Genomic DNA, 19,021 nt, shown 5'->3' with positions numbered 1-19,021 from the left:
CTATTTGACGGATTTTGTTGCGATTTTCAGTCTTTTATAGATTTGATACGATACATACAAGATACATACTTTGAAAGTTTGTATCAACACTGAGCTTGGTTTAGTAGTGGTTTAATACTGGTAGCGTCATCGGTGGGAAAATGCCCAAGTTTGTAGTAAAAATAGTTCTCACTGTTGTTGCTAGATTTCGCCACTGACTAAACTGTCGATAATTATTGTTTTATTAAAGAACTATTCATAAAAATGATAAATTTTACATATTAATTAATATATTGTAGCGTTATGAAGAAAAGAATCTTATTAATCATGCATTTATGAAAAATAAAGAAAGATTGATTAAAATGTATTGATGGCGTCATCTCTATAGAGATGGTGGGAACTATTTTCACTATAAGCTTGGGTGTTTTGCCACCGATGGTGCCACTGGTGGTATCAGATTATCAGATAATAAATGTGCCCAATGGTGGGAGACCAATTCTGTTGAACCAACTTGGACCAATCGTGTAAGACCACGATCGCAATGGCGCCGTGGCTGAATAGTTTTGTGTTATCTGGTGGTTGAGTTGAACCTTGTGAAGCTAACGAATCCTATTTTCTTATTTACGAAGTCTGTATTGCCGTGGCTCAATTTTTTATTTAGTCATGTATCATTGTGGCTTGTTATTAGTATTATTGGATCTGTCTTTAGATGGTATATAATCCTAACCTTTAGCATCTTTAATACAACTATTTTAGGGTATAATTTCTAATAAGCTCGTGTTTCAGTGGTTGGGAGTGTTACTCAATTAGAGATTGACAGGCATTTGGAATTAGGTAAAGAATTTCTAGCTAAGGGTCAGCTGCAAGATGCTTTATCACATTACCATGCAGCTGTCGGTATGTTTTACAATTAATTGTTTTTACGTGGTTTTATTAATTTATTTCTATAGTAGATTTACAAAGAGTCAGAACTGTTAAATTTCATTGCAGAGGGAGACCCCAATAATTATCTGACATATTATAAGAGAGGCACAGTATACTTAGCACTAGGTAAAGCAAAATTTGCACTCCTGGATCTTGATAAAGTTTTGGTATTAAAGCCAGATTTTACATCTGCAAGACTGCAGAGGGGTAATGTGTTGCTTAAACAGGCTCAATTTGATAAAGCTGAAGCAGATTTTCATGATGTGGTAGGTATAATTTTATATCATATGGAAGTATGAATATTTGTAATTGTATACAAAATTCTATTTTGGAAAGTTATATATTCCAAACATTACATAGTTCTATTATACTACAAATGTTTGGTATTGATTTGTTACAGTTGGCAGTAGAACCACACAATACAGATGCTTTAAATGCTTTATATAAAATAGAACCTGCACAGCAAGCTCTGGCAGTTGCAGAAAATTTAATGGGAAATGGTGACTACATGTCTGCAATGCACACTCTTTCCACAGTCATCGAAGTATGTCCATGGTCTGTTAAACTTAGGGAACTTAGAGCTGAATGCCATGAAGCACTCGAGGATTTCATCAGTGCTATTTCTGATGTCCGGTCTACAACTAAGTTACAGTCTGATAACACTGAGGGATTTTTGAAATTAGCTACACTGCATTATCGTCTTGGACAAGTAGAAGAATCATTGAAGTGAGTAGTAGCAATCATTTTATCTTTTCAAATATATTTTTGCCTCATACTGCTGATTATATAATTAATACTGGAAATCAAAATTTATTTATTTAAAGAATGAACTGTCAGCCATCCATATATTGATTAGTATTGTACTTGTTTAGGGAAATTCGAGAATGTTTGAAACTCGATCCGGAACACTCAAAGTGCTTTTCATTTTATAAAAAAATAAAGAAAATAGCGAAGTTATTAGCAGACGCAGAAACGTCCGAAGATACGAGAGATTACGATGGGTGCATAGTTTCTGCTCAGGCTGTATTTAAGCTTGAACCAAGTATAGCAAATGTACGTTTTCTCGCTCATCAACTTCTCTGTAAGTGCTATACTGGCAATTCGGATTCGACTAAAGCAATTCAGAATTGCCAAGAAGCTTTGAAAATGCGAAAAGAACCTGGAGTGTATTGTGACAGCGCGGAGGCGTATCTCGCCGCCGAGATGTTTGACGATGGTAGGTAACATTTGTGTAGCGCAAAAATTTTTCATTGGTGTTACAATTTAGTTCCTTAACCATTCTTTGTCCAAACAGCAATAAGGGATTTCAAAGAAGCTTTAGAAATTAACCCGAGTCTACAAAGGGCGAAGCAGGGTCTTCATAAAGCTCAACAACGCCAAAAGCTCTCGGAATCGCGGGATTATTACAAAATTTTGGGTGTGTCGAGGACAGCATCGAAACGGGATATTATTAAAGCATATAGAAAAGCTGCACAAAAGTGGCACCCTGACAACTTTCAGGAAGGGGAGGAAAAGAAACGAGCGGAGAAAAGGTTTATTGATATCGCAGCGGCCAAAGAAGTATTGACCGACGATGAGAAAAGAGCGAAATTCGACCAAGGAGAAGATCCGTTAGATCCAGAATCAGGGAAACATCAACAAGGTTTCAATCCCTTCCAAGAATTCCATCACTTCCATGGTTCTCCCTTCCAATTTAAGTTCCACTTCAATTAGTCACCTTTTTGATCTCACGGTACTAGCCCAAGTAAAATTTCTAAATTATCATATTGTCATTTTATACGCGACATAACCATTTCAATCTTAGCTGAAGTTTAATTTCGCTAATCTACCTCGACGGTAGTCATACGTCTTGCATATGCATTGAACCGGAAGACTGTACGCGGAAAATGTTAATCACTCGGTAAGTTGGATAGCTGACCAATAATTAGTCACACACGGTGATGATATTCGCGGCATTTTCAAATAACAAATAGGTAAACAAATAACTATACGAGTATGATTCATCTTTATGTTAAGCGTTTCGATCTTCGGTTTGTTTCTGAATCATTGGTTCGTTGATATAATTATTGAAAGTTAACCTATAAATAATATCTACGAATAATTTCATACTATCGCCATAGTAAATTATAATAATTTCGAGGCAATTGATTTACTGAACAATATATTTTATTCCTCGTATATGTATAACTACGCTGATCAGTTGTCAGTTAGATGAAGATTTTTTACTAATCAATTTCGTACCCTCTATAAATGAGCCGTGTATTATGACTGTGGCGAACCCATGTATACCCTCTGCTTCATGATATAAAAAGTTTGATAAATGCCAATTGCCTCGTATGCTTTTAGCGACTGGTAGTAAAATATTTCTTCTATTATTACAACTGGACATAAATCATTTTCATAATGAATGCTATGTTGGTTCTATGTAAGAACTGGACATGGATTGAAGTGATATAATAAAGAAATATTTCCTCTTTGATATAAAAAAAAAAAAAAAACTTGAACTCACATCACATATAATGGACGGCTCATCTGAAATAAAAGTGATTAGAATCGCAATTAATTAATGCCATAGAATATACGGCGGCGACACTGCCATCCGAGTGTTACGGCAGGCTGTGGATCGTTGAGTTTAGCTTGATACTGTACGATGATTGCATCGAATGTACACTAGAAAAGTCATTTTCGGTAATACAGTAATCGAGTGCACTTGTTTAAAGTGTGAATAGCGTAGTATAGAATGCAGTGGCCGTTATGTGACATTAATACAAAGTTACGTAGGACAGTGCTGTGTGCGTGTTGTACTTGCATGAGTGCGAGAAGAACTTTATGTAAATACTGTATCTCTGATATCTGTTTAAATATATTTGAATAATTTATACAAACACACTCGTATCATTTGCATAAAAAATGTGCGAGAATTTTTATAATAAAGTACGCGAAGGGTGTACATAGCGCTCTTCAACATTCGTTATATTTTATAAATTTTCTTAACGTACATCGATCTAGGGACATCAAGACTTTCTTCCAAATAGTGATTCTGTTCCTGTACCTGTTAATTTCTTTGTTAATTATTCGTGTACTCGTTTGCAGATGAGTATACTGAAAAGCGTTACCGTGTTATAAAATATCGACAATTTATTTGTGCTAAAACCAAGAAATATAAAGTTATTTCATGCATAATATAAGATTCTAAGATTCCATATCTATCTCTAGAATTAATTTAGCTTCGTATTTTTATTGCACAACAGTCTATAATTTTATTCCCAGTTGTAGACGTTTCAAAGAAATAAATTATTATATTTTCTTTTATTTTCTTTTATGTTCTCTGATACTTGTTCACCCCATTGATTCAAGTATTGCTGGATAAAATGTTAATATAGAAATGTAAAGTTTAATTTCTTCTCAGGAAAATGCTAGGAAGAAAAAGATATTGAAATCCCTAATATAAAACAAGTTGAATAAAACGCTTAATAAAGCAGTGTAGTTAAAATAAAAATATTTAATCGAGGAGTTTAGTAAAGTTAATCGAAATCAAGTTGAAGTCGTTGAAGCTAGAAATATTGTATATACAGTAATAGTTTTGTATAGATTTATTGATCTTACTTGCTATTACGATTATATTTATGTACATTTTGAACACATTTATGTAAGCATTGTATTCACGAAAGACGGCAAAAGAATGTAAATTGCGCTATTGCGATTAGAAAAAAAAAAGAAAAATTACATACAATTGTTTCCGTGCAAGTAAGTTCGTTATAATTGCATTCAACGTACATACATGCTTTTTAACTGTGCGGTAACACGACGTTCTATTAGGAAAGAAAATATGCTCGATAGAAATATAATCACAGTTATTAGGAACAACCCCTACTAACTTAAACTTCTGTATCCTATTTAGTCTAAATTGTACTTTATCGTAAGGATATCATAGAATAAGTTTTATACGTCCACTTTGCGATATCTTATCTATGATATACACATATACGCTTTGATAATAGGTTTTCAGTTTTAACACTTACACGATAATTTTTGTACCTGAATAAACTATACGTATATCTCATTGCCACGAGGAATAAAATATACAAAATACAACCATATTAAGCGTTCAACGAGTGCCGAACTTCCTTTGTCGTTCTATTAATACTTTGACTGTCGCGGGAAATATTGTTCGGAAAATAATTTTCTTTCTTTGTTCGCACAAAAACTATCTTTTTTTCTGATACATAAATATTTTATCGAATTATGTGTTGACCACTTGGATCCGATACCTTTGGTCACCTTTGTGTTGATAGCATAACTCTACGTTCATAAATCAACGTTCATAAACGTTTAAAGTAAATGTTTTTCTTTGGAACAAATAACAATTGCATCGAATCACCTGAAATTGCCAAATAACATGCAGCTGCCAAAAGGTTAATTGTCTCGTTTCGTTATTTTACCTTTTTATTGTCTTGTGAAACTTGCATAAATTTTTGTACTATCGAGACCTTCGCGTTAGAACATTTTTTTCGTATTCTCCGAAACGTTTGTATATACAATACAATGTAACAAATGAAATTCCATCGACAAGATACGCGCAGCGGTACTTCTGAGTATATTGATTTCGCTAAATGATTATGCGTTGCCTTAAATACATTTCAACGATCTAACAAATTTATGGTCACTTGCTCTCCATCTTTCGTCATCGATTTAAGCAGTCTGACATTCTCTTTTATTTACATCGAACGAAAATGCGTTTTAAATGTTCTAAATTCGTAAATTGTTTAACATATTTCTACGGGTTATTCGATTACGGCATATTTTTTGATTCGTTGCTCTATAAGCTTCTTGGCAAGTTTGAAAAAAAAAAAACATGGCAAATACATCTAGTCGCGAGTCTAAGAATAGATTCTGTACATTAGACGAAATAACTTGTGTACTCGTGCGGCATGACGCCTCTTCGCGGATAGAACGTGTGAGTCGTCGAGTATTCCAACAGGTTTGTGATCGAGCTCATGTAAATATCGGCGAACCTAAACAGTCTCCTCGAAAAGTACGTGGGATTATGATACGTTCGAAACACGGAGCCGAATTGTTTATTGAATACACGTTTTATCTCGTTACGTAATTGGTCTCTTTCGCTGATCCATTCGTCGAGTACCTCTTGTACGTCCGGCCCTTCGAAGTCTTGGTGCTCCTCGATCAGTCCAGTCAACATTTGCAACCAGTTCGCGTTTTCCTTGAACTTTGGATCGTTCAGTGTGTTTATTTCGTGCTACAATGCCAACAAGTGAAGTTAACATACGTAGCAAATTTAAGAAGTAGATTTGACATGTATTGATCTCCACCAAGACTACTAAATCCTTCTATTCAAAGTGCAATGTATCAGACGCTGTATATTTACCGTCAATTCTTTAATTATGGCCCCAGTTCGCCAACCATGTTCCAATGTCACGTCAGCCAAATCGCTGTAGGGATGATCGCCAAAATATAATACTTGATGACCTTGCCAACCGGTCATATCTTGCAACTGTTTAACCGTGCCCTGTGTTTGGAATTATTATCATTAATAATATATAGCTTTTGAAGAGAACCGTATAAGATTCAGCAAAAATGAAAACAATTATTTTCTTTTGTTTCAGGATGAAAATGACCGCACTTACTTCGAGATATATAACGCCCTTTTCAAGCTTGGTCACGCGATCCCACAACTGGGTTCTATTTACTTCGTCATAAATTCGCAATGGACGCGACTCTTCGGTAAAGAACTTCGGTTTCCTCGCTTGGACTATCACTACGTCGAAGTAATCTTTCCAATTATCACCAACTAAAAATTTCATTCCAGTGTCGCTGTAAAGTAATATTTAAGTATTCGAATAACGTTATTCGAATATTTGAGTAGTCAATTAGGCGCTAACAAGTTCCGATACTTACACGAAGTGGAAAGGACTGTTGGTTACCAGAAACATTTTTTTGTTCGCATTCTTAAGCCGATCAAAGAATTTTTTTAAATCTTTGTTTTGCTCCAAATAGTCCGACACGTTCTGCACTACCATTCCATGCATAATGGGATGACAACTTTGCACCGAGTTCTGAATGAAAAAGCAGTAATGTTTGTTCTTTCAGGGAATGTCATTATTAGTACTATTCGGGTATTTTAATATCTTTATTTCAAAATTCGAGTACTCGAGTATCATTATTGAAATTATTTTTGAGAAAAGTTATTCGGAAAATTGTTTTCTTTTTTTTTTTTTATTTCGCAAGCTTTTATGGTTACCTTAACGTCCCTGAAGAGTATTTCGGGGTGATAGTCGATGTGATTTCGAAGAAAGTATTCGGTGACGTTGCATAGTAGGCTCATTTCCGGTACCGAGAATAAATCGGCCAGTTGAACCATTTTCGTTCGATGGAGCGCCTCCTGAATTGAAATTTCATTTTATGCACGCGTTCTCAGGCGAACGTATACATTTAACGGTGGTACTCACTTTCTATATGTTACGTTGGAAAAATCCATCATGAAAAACATACGTGTCGACGCATGCAAACAAACAGAAGATGTTTAATTCGTTGCAAGTTTTTCCAGTTTCTGTTTGGGAATGCAAAACTTAGGATACGTGTGTGAACTAGGGCTAGAACTACTCGATTAATTTAACATTCGAACATTCGAGTACACGTTCAAATACTATTCAAATAGAATTCCAGTAGTCAACTACTTGAAATTTACTTTAGTATTAGGTTGTCCCGAAAGTTTCTTTCGCGAGTTGCACTCATTTATTTGATGTGGTCGTGTTTATACAAATAGACAATCCGATTTCATAGATATTCGTGTTGTAACAGTAATGGAGCAAAATGAATCGTGCACAATTCAGTAATGTAACATCAAATATTGTGCATGTATTACTTATTAAGGGACATTTTGGGACAACCTAATATTTGGTATTTACTATTCGAATAGAGAAAAATTCGACAAATAGTCCCAGCCTTCGCGTGTATGTACAATGTACATGCAAAATGTTAACCGTGAAAAAGGTCGAAACAGTCATGCACACGATTACATCGCAAACGTTACGATACAATTTTTGTATTATTCTTTTGAAACGTTTCGTCGCATATCGTACCCTCGTTACTCCGAATTAAAACCCGTGTAAACAGGGAACGTGTTAAACCAGAATTACCCATTCTTATTCAACAAAACTCCACTCAAGGTAGAAAATTAATTTCCCACTATTATATAACAGTATTCCACTCAAAGTACACAAATTAATTTCCCAAGGCAACTAATAGGATTCCCCCTCGAGCGAGCGCGCTTACGTGAGAGTGTTTATGAGGCGCCTCCACGTAGGCGATCGGTATTATCCTGTTTTTATAGAGCCTGAGGACCTCGTCGTCGGGTAACGGATGCAAACCGCGGTAAACGGCGCCAAATTGAATTTGCAAGAAGCTGTCGAGTTTCAGGAGCAGACCCTTTTCGATGTCGTAATGGAGGCCACGAACGGCGAAATCCTCCTTGTACTTGAGGCTGGCGATTCCCTCGGGGTACTGTACAGCCGATTAAACGGGTTTCGCGTCAAGTTTCAATTGAAATTCTCGTTCCAGGGCGTAATTGTCGCTTGATTTTCGTGAAAACGCCGCCCGACGAGAGCCGAACTCGCGAGCAGAAACGAGTTAGGGAAGTTTCGTTCGCTCGTTCGAATTATACAGTCTCGTCGGGACGACGTCGGCACGAAACTTTCCGTTCCGTCGTTTCGTCGACGATATAAACGCGTCTCGCGATGAACGCCGCCCCTTGCTCTCCACCCATCTTCGAACAATGATTTACGGGGGCAGAAGTTTGGCAACTCGAAAAAATTCAGAAAACGACCTTTTCAGAGCTTGCAGAAACGTGGTGTGGCCGATGAGAATTTTTATTTAACAAAGAATTCTTAGGGGAAAGTATCGTTTTTCTCGTTTGTTTTTTGTCTTGAGAAAATGGAAGAAAAACGTATTTGTTTTGAACGAAAACGTAAACTTGTATAATACTAAGTGTACCACGAGATCGATGTCTTGCACGTACCTTGTACTTTTGGATGAGCATGTCTCGGCCAAGATTGTAGAGCAAGTGGTCCATGGACTGCTTGTAACAGGCCAAAGTGTAATCGTAGTCGAATCCATAGACTTGGACTTCCTTCAAGTCGAGTTCGTTGCAGGCGAAAACTCCTTTCGCATTCACGTCTTGAGGGAGCTTCTTAGCTGAAGTAGGATTAGTTTAGGTTTAAATATGCCAGTTCTGTTATCATATACGAAGTATAGAGTATGGAGGACAAGTTTTTGAGGCTATATACTAATTAATTATATTTTAGCATTCAGTATTCGAATACTACTCGAGTATTCGAATATTCCTATTGAATCCTCAGGGGCTGTAGCTATACTTCTTCGTCGTAGCTACAGTACGGATCTAGCGATTCCGAGGTACCCGAGCTATTGGGAGGAAGGGCAGTAGGCCCTAATAAAATGGAATCCCTAATGGGGACGAAAAGAAAAATTGTTCAGTGTTCGAATGTTTGAGTACTCGAGCATTAATAAACGGAAAATAGTTTCCTTTGAAGTCATTCTTAAAATAAATCCTCGAAGAAGACTTAATTTTCGTAACACCGCGTACTTCCACCGCTCCACGATTTATTTATCTCGCACGCCACAAAATATTTGACATCAAACGATACAAGCTACTGCGTAGTTTGGATGCGAATAATCAACAGCGCATGCATCAAAAGGCTTGACGTTACGATTATTTGCACGGTAGTTAATGTTTTCTACTTTTCTTATCGCATTATGCATCGGCCGCGGTATAATTTAAAAACGGCCCGGCGCTACTCTCAGTTTAATGTTTCGCGTAGCCTCAGATATCGCGTATCAAGATGAACGCGAGCGCAGAATACGATCCACGTGCACGTGACTCCGCACGCGGCCTTGTATCAGGACTATACGTGCGCCAGGATAACGCGTGGCATTATTCCTCTTATTTCGATTCACGATAAGTTTGTGGCCTCCTTTTGTTCCAACAGATCCGCGATAAGAGCTGCATTTCACTGTTTTCGAATTTTTCCCAGTTTCTTTTTAAAAATAAAGAAAGAGAAAGGCATTTTTCCAAAAATTCAACGAGGTCAACGTCACGCATAGAGAAGTTACTAAACCAAATATCACGATGTTCAGATAAATCAGAAATTTATGCCTCGTTGTCAGATTCATTCTTCTCGCTGCCGAACGGTACATACAGAAATCCGGTGGCCTTGTCACAATTTATTGTTCGTTTATTCTAAATTAAATCGTCTTAAGTTTGATTGTTCATCCGTCGATATAATTAATATTGCCGATATTCTGTCCATCCCGAAATGGTCGTTTTGGAGTGGAATGGTCCATCATATTGTGTTACGCCCAGAGATTTTGGACGCACGCCAAAATAAAGCGAATGGTGATAAAATCCCGTACGCTCGGGCGACAAACGTGCGGATACTTTCGGGTGAACGCATTCGCGACTACTTGCCAGCAATCTCGCCTTTAAGATGAAGCGTAAATCGAACGCTTCCTGGAAGGGGGGGATTCATTGGCATATCAATTACAATTTCCGCACCGGCACGCGATTTACGTGCTATGTATCAAGGTCTCGCGCTAGTTGCATCGATCCGAAATAAGCCTGGCAGAACTTGTCGAAACTTTTTATCTTCGAATATTTGACTTTCGGAATGCTACGCGACCAATTGACTGTTAGAATACTATTCGAACATTTAAGTATCAGAACATTGTACGGGGACTTGATTAATTACGATAATACAGGGTTAATTGATTATAGTAATACTATTTAAACAGTTTATTAGTAGAACACTGTATGAAAACTTGATTATTAGAATAATACAGGGTTACATGATTATCGTAATACTATTTAAATACTCCATTAGTAGAACACTATTCGAATACTTGACTAGCAGAATATACAGCATACGATTATTGGAGATAGTTATTAAATAAACATTGCTAAACAATATAAAGTTACAAAACATGTATCTAAAAAGTAAAATCACGCAATAAATTTGAATATTCATCTCTCCGTACTTTATTCGAACAGCCGCATCTTCGATTCGAAATATCGAAGTCGAGGCCGTGTGCGCGCATGCGCGTGGCGCTGCGCGCGTAGAAACAAGACGGAACGCCAATCGTTCAGTGTGCGCGAGAGAGGAACGACGACAAAATGGCCGCAGCCAGTGCTCGTACTTACACTTGTACTTCTCGAGGACCTTCTTGTAATTCTCGAGCATGACCTCCCGTGATATCTTGATATGATGGAGGGAACGTTCACTCGCGAAACGCGATGACGTGACACGTTTTCCCGAAACACGGAACAGCAACGACGGCAATACATTTTCGACGATTAGCGGCGATGCTGCAGCGACAGCGAGGGTCCTCGTGTGCAGCATCACGGACGATTGGCGGGTTACGCACCCAAGAACACGGTGCTCGTCGATTGGCGCTTCGCCCGGCGGGAAATTCAAATCGGTACGCTAACGTCTTCGACGCTTAATCGTTTAATTGCCTCCCCAGTCTGTGTGAGCGATTTTCAGTTTATAAATTGCTGATATTAAGTATTTACGACTTATTAATATTGGTATACAGAGTTTTCCAAAGAGGATTCGTGTCGTATTATAAAAAAATCATGATGCCTCTTTCGGAAAACTCTTTTGAAAAAGTCAGTTTCGATAAGGGGAATTTATCGATGACTCTACGTATCAATTAAAAATATACGCTAGACATTCGAATTTTAATTGGAAGGTTACTTAAAGCGGACCACTTTGAACACTCTCTGGAATTCTGATACCTCTGACGAAGAAATAGAAAGTATTTTTAATGATTAGACTGCGGATTATCAGATTCTTTTACTTGAAAAGTTACAATTCAAGAAACAGTTCTCGAGTGGTCCAACTATTCAACCTTCTACACGAATCACGTCTCACATGGAACTAGTAACAATTTATCGAATAGATATTCGAGCAGAAATTTCTCGAACGGGTTTAACGAACCCAAGTTTCTTTATCTCACGCCTAATAATCAATTCGGCTACTCGGGAGTTTATCTTCGGTGTTATTCCACGATTGTAATCGAGCGCGTCGACTTGCACGCACTCTAACAATAAGATAGAGATCCGTTCTTCGTTTATCTCCCTCTTTCCCTCGCAAGATGCATCCCCTGGTTCGTCGGCCACTCGCTATTTATACTCCCGGCGCGTTCTGCTCCTAATTGTCCAAGTTGGAGCGTCGGCGTGAATTCACCACGACTTCGTCCGAAACGACGAGTGCACGCGCGATCGAGTGTGCCGCGTTCCCCGTTTTACTATTCACTGTTTGTCTTCGCATCGCCTCGTCGCGAGGGACTGAAGGGATCGCGTACGATCGCGGTTCAATCATGCCGCACGGTCATGCGGCGTCGTTGTCGAATAATAGATAGCGAACTGTCGTAAGTGGGGAAAGCAGTGATACCTGCTAGACGAGAATAGACGTACGGCGTCCGAAAAAAGTAGCCACACCTGCGCCTTCTCGGACGCTCCGCGTCTAAATGCCTGATCGCTCGCTATGCAGAATATCGTATCGATTATCGGAAATCGATCTTTCAAACCAAAATACAGTCACGGGCGTCCCTGTAAACGAGACGTTGGTTTCTTAGGTTCTGTTATGAAATTCTCGAGGTATACAATTTTTTTCTGTTGCCTTTCGTATAGAAAGTACGTAAATGATCGTAATAAAGGCCTGCTTCCAATTTGTCTGTTTCTAGCTATTCGTTTTAAAGGAAGGTACTTAGCACACATCAACGTTGGCGAGTTTATTTATATTTTCGAGTCTAGATATTTACAGGAAAGACGATCGACATCTCGAAGAACAGCTTAAAGAGTATCGGATGAGTATTTGAATTCGAATAGAATTCGATTAGACAAGTATTCGAGGGGTATTTGAGTAGTCGTAATATACATGTGAATATATAAATGTAGTTGCATACTTTATTAGATCGTATCGTAATAAAAGTAAGTATGATTATTATTGTGTTAGTATACACGATACTCGATAGAATTAGAATCATTTCGCTGAAACAGGTAGGAACTTAACGGGACACCCTGTAGATAATTTCTCCGTGATTACCTTGTGGTCCTGTGAAGTTTAAAATTGTTATTGTTCATCCTCCGGAAATATTTACCGACCCCTGGTCTGGGTTATCGCACGGGTTATGAAACATACCTTAGGTTATCATACGACTGATGTAAACTCATTTGAAACCGACGTCACGGTTGTCTAACAGCGATAATTTCTCATTTTACATGAGTAATTAAAATCTATTATCGCTCCACTCACCCGGAGACACAACACGAGGCAAAGAGATTAAAAGGCAAATTACTTTCCGTTACGCTCGCAATTGAGAAAGAAAGTGTAATCGAATTCGAAGCGACAAGTATGGAAAGTAATATTGTAAAATTGTGCCGTATATAATGTTACGATACACGGTTTCCTAAATACCGATGTCGCAAGATTAGAAAAGAGGTTGTCGTCGCACACGTGATCCGTATCTTCGCGTTGTTGTTGGTTAACAATTGCAATTTATGTCTCGCGGGTAATCTGAATCGGTGATCTCGATGAAAATGGGTTAATTAGTGCTCGAATCCGAGGAGGCAACCTCGAATTGCTCCGAGTCGCATGCGTTTCACTCGCGAGGGACAATGCTGGCGACGCGTTACAGGTACGAAGCCTGTGTATTCAAGTATTCCGAAGAGTATTCAAGTACTGGAATAGTATTTGGATACTCCAGTGTTCCAATAGCACTTGAATACCAAAGTACAAGTAGAACTTCATCTATAGTAATAAACTTAATAAAATAAACTTAGTTCTCGTTCAGATAAGTGGACTCAATCACACTTCTAGCTCAATCATCGGATTATAGCGATATTTCAATCTATACCAACTGGTAAATGACTTGTAGGGACCGTAACTTGATAAAGCTTGGTAAAGAAATTGTTATTGTTTACTAAACTTGAGATATCAAGACAAAATGTATAATTAAATATTAATCATTTTCATTTAACATATTGAGCGCCGCGTCACCCTCATATGGGTGACAAGAATTTTCACCAAGCAAATAAATAAATAAACTGTGAAGGCGAGATGTTAAAGAAACTGAATCTAGGTAGAACTGATAAAATTTGGGATGGTTCTAAAAATAAGTACTACTGCAGATGTTACATTCTATAATATCTAATGGTATAAAAATAAAATTTTACCCACGTAGCCATTTTCATAATTATTAATCTGGCAGGCAACGTGTTAAAGATTTTAGAAATTCAAAAAACGGAGAGCTTCGATTTGTTCGGTAATTAATTCATTATCACTAAATCGACCATGGTAAAATTCCGATGAACAATCTTTAGATAAATGAGCTTTTACTATCCTCGCCTAAATCGACGATATTCTTCGATGTTTCGACGCGCACACTTCACGGTTGATTGTAATCGCAGGAAACGCGAGTTTACATGCGCACGCACACAGGTGTGCGCCCGTTTAGATATTCAATTTGCTCGTATTCGAGCCTCTGGTAAAAATAGTTGCGGTCGCGAGACAGCCACGTCGATGTTATGATTAATGATCTACCGCGTCCTTCTGACGGTCGCTCTCACGTTTCAGCTTCCGTGTGTTATGCTTGGTACCGATCTGCGCAGTAGCTGCTACGCATCTTTCTTACTTTCACGTTCTTAATAGAAGGTACCGATACGATCGAGGCCTGCTTCCAATTTGTCTGTTTCCAGCTATTCGTTTTAAAGGAAGGTATTTAGCACTCGTCAACTTTGGCGAGTTTATTTATATATCCGAGTCTAGATATTTACAGGAAAGACGATCGACATCTCGAAGAATAGCTTAAAGAGTATCGGATGAGTATTTGAATTCGAATAGAATTCGATTAGACAAGTATTCGAGAGGTATTTGAATAGTCAACATACATGCGAATATATAAATTTGGTTGCATAGTTTATTAGATTCGCTAATAAAAAGTTCTATTTATCTCAGTGCCTCGAAGTTAATGTAATCAATGTTTCGTTGCTCGAAAGAAACGGGTCACCTTGATACCAATTAAGAATTGAACAATTGCATTTTTATACGATAGACCGAATAAGATTAATATAATTAACGAATGGTACAGAAAACTTTTTCTCCGTAAATTAGAGTTAGAAAGTGCATCTCGCCGACCATTAACAAACAACGATCCTTTCTAGTCTTATCAGATATTCAAGAGATGACTTCACCGATAAAGCTGTTAGTCGAACCGTTCAACGGCGAGCTGTTCATTCACTTTCTTAAATAACCGAGACAATTCAAGGCGATGCAGATTCCTTCGTGAATCGCAAACAATCGTTCACTACAGTCGAAACGAATTTCGTCAAATCAGTCGTGTGTTCTTCCTTTATTAATGCTGACATCTCTAAATCCTTCATTTAAATTTTGAGTTGCCTCGATAGCATTATACACAGGCTTGAACTCGTGCAGAATAATCACTCGAATTTCTTCAATTATTTCGTAAACAAACGAACAACTTCTCGTAAAGAGCAGGCATCTCACTCTTTAAATCGACATTGAAAGTGTCATCATCCAGCTCAATGAAGTAACGAAACGAAGATAACTTCCAGAGGTAGAAAATTCGGATATTTCGTACGCGGCAGCCCGATATATCTGGAATTCTGATTTTCACTTAACGGTAAAGCAGTCGTTGATTTTTATTCGTAGATCGAATTTGTTATCTAGATAAGAATGTTGCTGGTGCGATTTAAGGCGGAACGGCTTATACGTAACCATAGCATTGCCATCAGTGGCACGTGACCTCGTTGCCTTAATCTAGCCAAGTCGTCGGTCGTCGTACTCTTCTTAATGTTTACGATCGAGTGTGCGCAATGTAGCGTTTTTAGTCAATTAAAGAAAAAACCAACAAAAAATGGAAAAGAAAGAAACGAACTATTGGGAATCGTTGCAACGTTTCACGGTGATTCGTTTCACGTTCGCACATTCCGTCGCGCGAAACGGTGAAAAAAGAAAGAGGAATACGCACCGACTTTCCATTCTTTATGGAATGCAATGCAATCTCGTGATACGAACTTTCTATGCTCCTCTGCACCTCTCACCTGGCTCCACCCTTTCCGGTCGATTATCATTCTTCATCGGTTCTTACGTTTTTCACGGTCCATTGTGGAGTGTCGAACGTTCGGCCGATTCTTGGACTCGATTCAGCGCAACGAGGGAAACCGCGCTTGTCTAGTTTCGTCGTCATTCGTTCCATTCGTCTCGATTGTTTTTAATCGAGCGAATTGTCCCGGTATTACGTAGGCATCGAGACAAACACGTTACTCGAATCATTGCAATCGTTGCTCATCATCGAGCAATTATCAAAAGTCAATTGCCGCTCCGTATGTAGGTACTGCTTTAATAAGGGTGCACTCTTTTTCTTCAGGATACGAAAGTATTTAAGCTTAAAGCGCCGCAATTTTCTTTTAATCCCTTTTTCCCCCTAATCGTACTTGAATTGATATTATCAAGTGAATCGTTCACGAATCGACTCTCGCGAACCACGGATGATTTAAGCGAAAACTCGAAGCTGGTCCTAATGCTTTGCAAATTTGTTCGAATTAAAGCGATGATGGAGCCGCTAAGCCGCGTTCGACGAGCACTTGATAAAACGCGGGTAGTTTGCATCTAAATATAGCCCCGTGTAATTTATTTTCCTTCTTAATGGCCCTAGAAAGTAGGTAATAAACGTTCGAGGATGCAGGATTATAATAGATTCGCCTGTTTCGCGAAAAAGTACCGCAATTAAACTCGATGTGAAACGCTTCGAGCACGTGCCGTGTATCATCGCTCGGATTCGTGAAACTCGTGGTATAGCTCAATTAAAAAATTCCATTTCCGAGCATCTTACGCGGTAGTGATCGCTGTTTGATCAAATGTTTGACCTCGATGGTGGATAGTGACGTACGGTCCCCTACTGCTCGATGCTTTATTAATACAGAATTGCTTCGTACAGATTATTCCAACGATTTCCTAATAGCGCCACGTCTTAGACACCATCTGCCACGAGTCTCATCGATGAGTCTAATTGGCAAACCTTGATCGTGGCGATAGTTGCTCTTTGTAACGAAATAATCGAGGTAGATCTCTTGTGGTGTTGTGCTGATCTTCACCATAAAGAAATAAAGGAGAAACGAGGCTTCAAGTATCCATCATAGACGAATTGTATAATGAAGAAAGGATAGGCTGTTCAGTGGTCCTCAGACTTAAGTGTTTCGAGGCCTCGGAACTCTTCAGATCTATGCAGAAAGTAGTTCTGTTCAAGCTTGACTTCATGATCTATCTGAAGTTCTCTCGTTACTGTTCATGTCGCCGTGTCTCATAAGTCCTTCGAGGCTTTTGCATTTCTTTTCACTTTTCATCTATTCCTTGGCGTTTGGATGCCAGGGTACTCATCTACAGAGTAACATCCCTTAACTCTAGACCAGTGCTGCTCAAACTACGACTCATAGGTTATGCGAGGTCCTTTTTTTTTAAATGTTTCACGCCACCTCAGTTAATCCATCCATAGCGTCGCTAGAAGATGGTTTTCTCGTTGATCGAATGAACCAAGTCGAAGACGGTTGTTTGAGCCAGATGACATTACCTGGTCTCCGACTCGTTTCTTGTCGCACATGGTCGGCGTGCCTTTATCCGTGCTCACGTGTACGCGGGCACGGATCGCTTGAATGTACGTAGCACTGGCAAACCGCGCACACGGGCACCCGAGGAGCCGAAGAACGCAGATTGCTAGAGGCGCTGTTCCGGTGACCTACTCTACGATTATCACTCACTATAGCCGCTCGCCGGTGCAGGTGCGTGTGCGTTAACTAGCGTTGCCAACTATACCTCGCCGAGGAAAGGAGGACGCGGCGTGGGGAACGTAATCGAATAAATGTTTTCGCCCGTTTTGTTCGTATTAGCGTCGCGCCCCGGAAGCATCCCACCGATTAGGAGCGTTTAGGATGATCTGTCCGTCTTGGTACATCCATTTAATTTAATTAATTCATCGAAAATGTCGATTCATTTTCTTTTGCGTTCTATTTAAATTCCTCTTAAAGAATCCTCAATTCCAACACAATGTCTTTTATTCCGAATTTCGGAATTCATTTTTCCGGGAGAGATCGTCCCCTCTCGAAGCGAATCGGACATTTTGGGGCATCCTGTAGAGCACCATTAAACGCCGAGAGTTATGCCCTGCTTTTTCGTTAGAAAGTTGACGTCTCGTTTGTTTTTCTTCCTTTTTAGCGAAACGTTCAAAGTGACGCGAGACGTCAAAGAGGAACTTCCATCGAGAGACAGTTCGACTGAACGTTAATATTCCATATCACGTCTACTTTGGAATACGAGCAGGCGACATTCTTCGCAAAATTGCTCAACTTCGTTTTGTGCTTTTACCTTCAATTTCTTCAATTATTTCTACCGGCAATTTCGCCCGTAACGTTCCGTGCACAATTTTACTCGAGCAGCAGCGTTTGTTTCTACGATATCGAAATTCAATATCGGATGCAACGGACGTACGTTTGCGAGCATAATGCATATTTCGTTGCCCCCTCCATTTTAATCCACCTTGGGTAGATTATTTTTAACGAAGTTTGGTCTAATTGAGAGGATCGAATTACGTCTGATGCTCCGAAAACTCATTTTTCAGGAAGGAGGCAGAGTGGGCTAAAAAAATTTGCATCACTTTATTTCACAATACGAGAAACGCGTCAACTAATTTGCATCAATTTATTTGTATATTATGAGGCGATGCGTTATAGCATTTGCAGCAATTTATTTCGCGAATAGCTCGTTTGAAATTTTAATTTTATTTTGCAAATCAAATGCAAATGTAGAATATATTAAACGTACATTATGTATTATATATTTTACGTATATTTTCTATACTATTGTGCATCATGAACGCATAAACACTCGCCGTTTGACTATCACAAAGGATTCAATTTAACAACAAAAAGAAAGTAATCCCACCAGAACCGATTAATCCTACAAGAGAACACCCATCCCCAAAGATCTCTCTCCGAAACAAGAAACGAGTA

At 38.7% G+C, this 19,021-nt stretch overlaps 2 protein-coding genes across 7 annotated transcripts; one reads left to right on the top strand and one right to left on the bottom strand.

Moving 5' to 3' along the window:
* Positions 1–497: 497 nt before the first annotated feature.
* LOC128895546 (dnaJ homolog subfamily C member 3) lies at positions 498–4,215 on the top strand. Its single transcript, XM_054158243.1, has 6 exons — positions 498–691; positions 766–876; positions 970–1,169; positions 1,304–1,629; positions 1,776–2,119; positions 2,198–4,215. Exons 1-6 carry the CDS (start codon positions 643–645, stop codon positions 2,614–2,616), a joined length of 1,449 nt encoding a protein of 482 aa, XP_054014218.1. The 5' UTR covers positions 498–642; the 3' UTR covers positions 2,617–4,215.
* Positions 4,216–4,481: 266 nt separating this feature from the next.
* Positions 4,482–12,407, bottom strand: LOC128895541 (5'-nucleotidase domain-containing protein 3). 6 transcript variants are annotated; one of them, XM_054158232.1, is made up of 9 exons: positions 12,390–12,407; positions 11,135–11,458; positions 8,939–9,114; positions 8,197–8,424; positions 7,163–7,303; positions 6,820–6,977; positions 6,549–6,735; positions 6,290–6,430; positions 4,482–6,160 (listed from the first exon to the last, which is right to left on the bottom strand). In XM_054158232.1, the coding sequence occupies exons 2-9, from the start codon at positions 11,331–11,333 to the stop codon at positions 5,804–5,806; spliced, it is 1,587 nt and encodes a 528-aa protein (XP_054014207.1). In that variant the 5' UTR covers positions 11,334–11,458; positions 12,390–12,407; the 3' UTR covers positions 4,482–5,803. The 6 variants fall into 6 exon arrangements, with proteins under 6 accessions (XP_054014207.1, XP_054014201.1, XP_054014203.1 ...); XM_054158226.1 differs by lacking the exon at positions 12,390–12,407 and adding an exon at positions 11,794–12,333; XM_054158228.1 differs by lacking the exon at positions 12,390–12,407 and adding an exon at positions 11,934–12,333.
* Positions 12,408–19,021: the final 6,614 nt, after the last annotated feature.

Source organism: Hylaeus anthracinus, unplaced genomic scaffold (assembly GCF_026225885.1).
Source record: "Hylaeus anthracinus isolate JK02 unplaced genomic scaffold, UHH_iyHylAnth1.0_haploid 5, whole genome shotgun sequence".
In the NCBI taxonomy this organism is placed as follows: Eukaryota; Metazoa; Arthropoda; class Insecta; order Hymenoptera; family Colletidae; genus Hylaeus; species Hylaeus anthracinus.
This window is presented reverse-complemented; position numbering and strand designations above follow the sequence as displayed.

Bases quoted from the DNA above. Each gene is read 5' to 3' on its own strand.
- LOC128895546 (XM_054158243.1), top strand. From the start codon at position 643: ATGTATCATTGTGGCTTGTTATTAGTATTATTGGATCTGTCTTTAGAT. The intron at 877-969 runs GTATGTTTTACA...ATTTCATTGCAG, and splicing joins ACATTACCATGCAGCTGTCG to AGGGAGACCCCAATAATTAT. The intron at 1,630-1,775 runs GTGAGTAGTAGC...GTACTTGTTTAG, and splicing joins CAAGTAGAAGAATCATTGAA to GGAAATTCGAGAATGTTTGA.
- LOC128895541 (XM_054158232.1), bottom strand. From the start codon at position 11,333: ATGCTGCACACGAGGACCCTCGCTGTCGCTGCAGCATCGCCGCTAATC. The intron at 9,115-11,134 runs GTAAGTACGAGC...ATCCTACTTCAG, and splicing joins GGTCCTCGAGAAGTACAAGT to CTAAGAAGCTCCCTCAAGAC. The intron at 6,736-6,819 runs GTAAGTATCGGA...ATTACTTTACAG, and splicing joins AACAGTCCTTTCCACTTCGT to CGACACTGGAATGAAATTTT.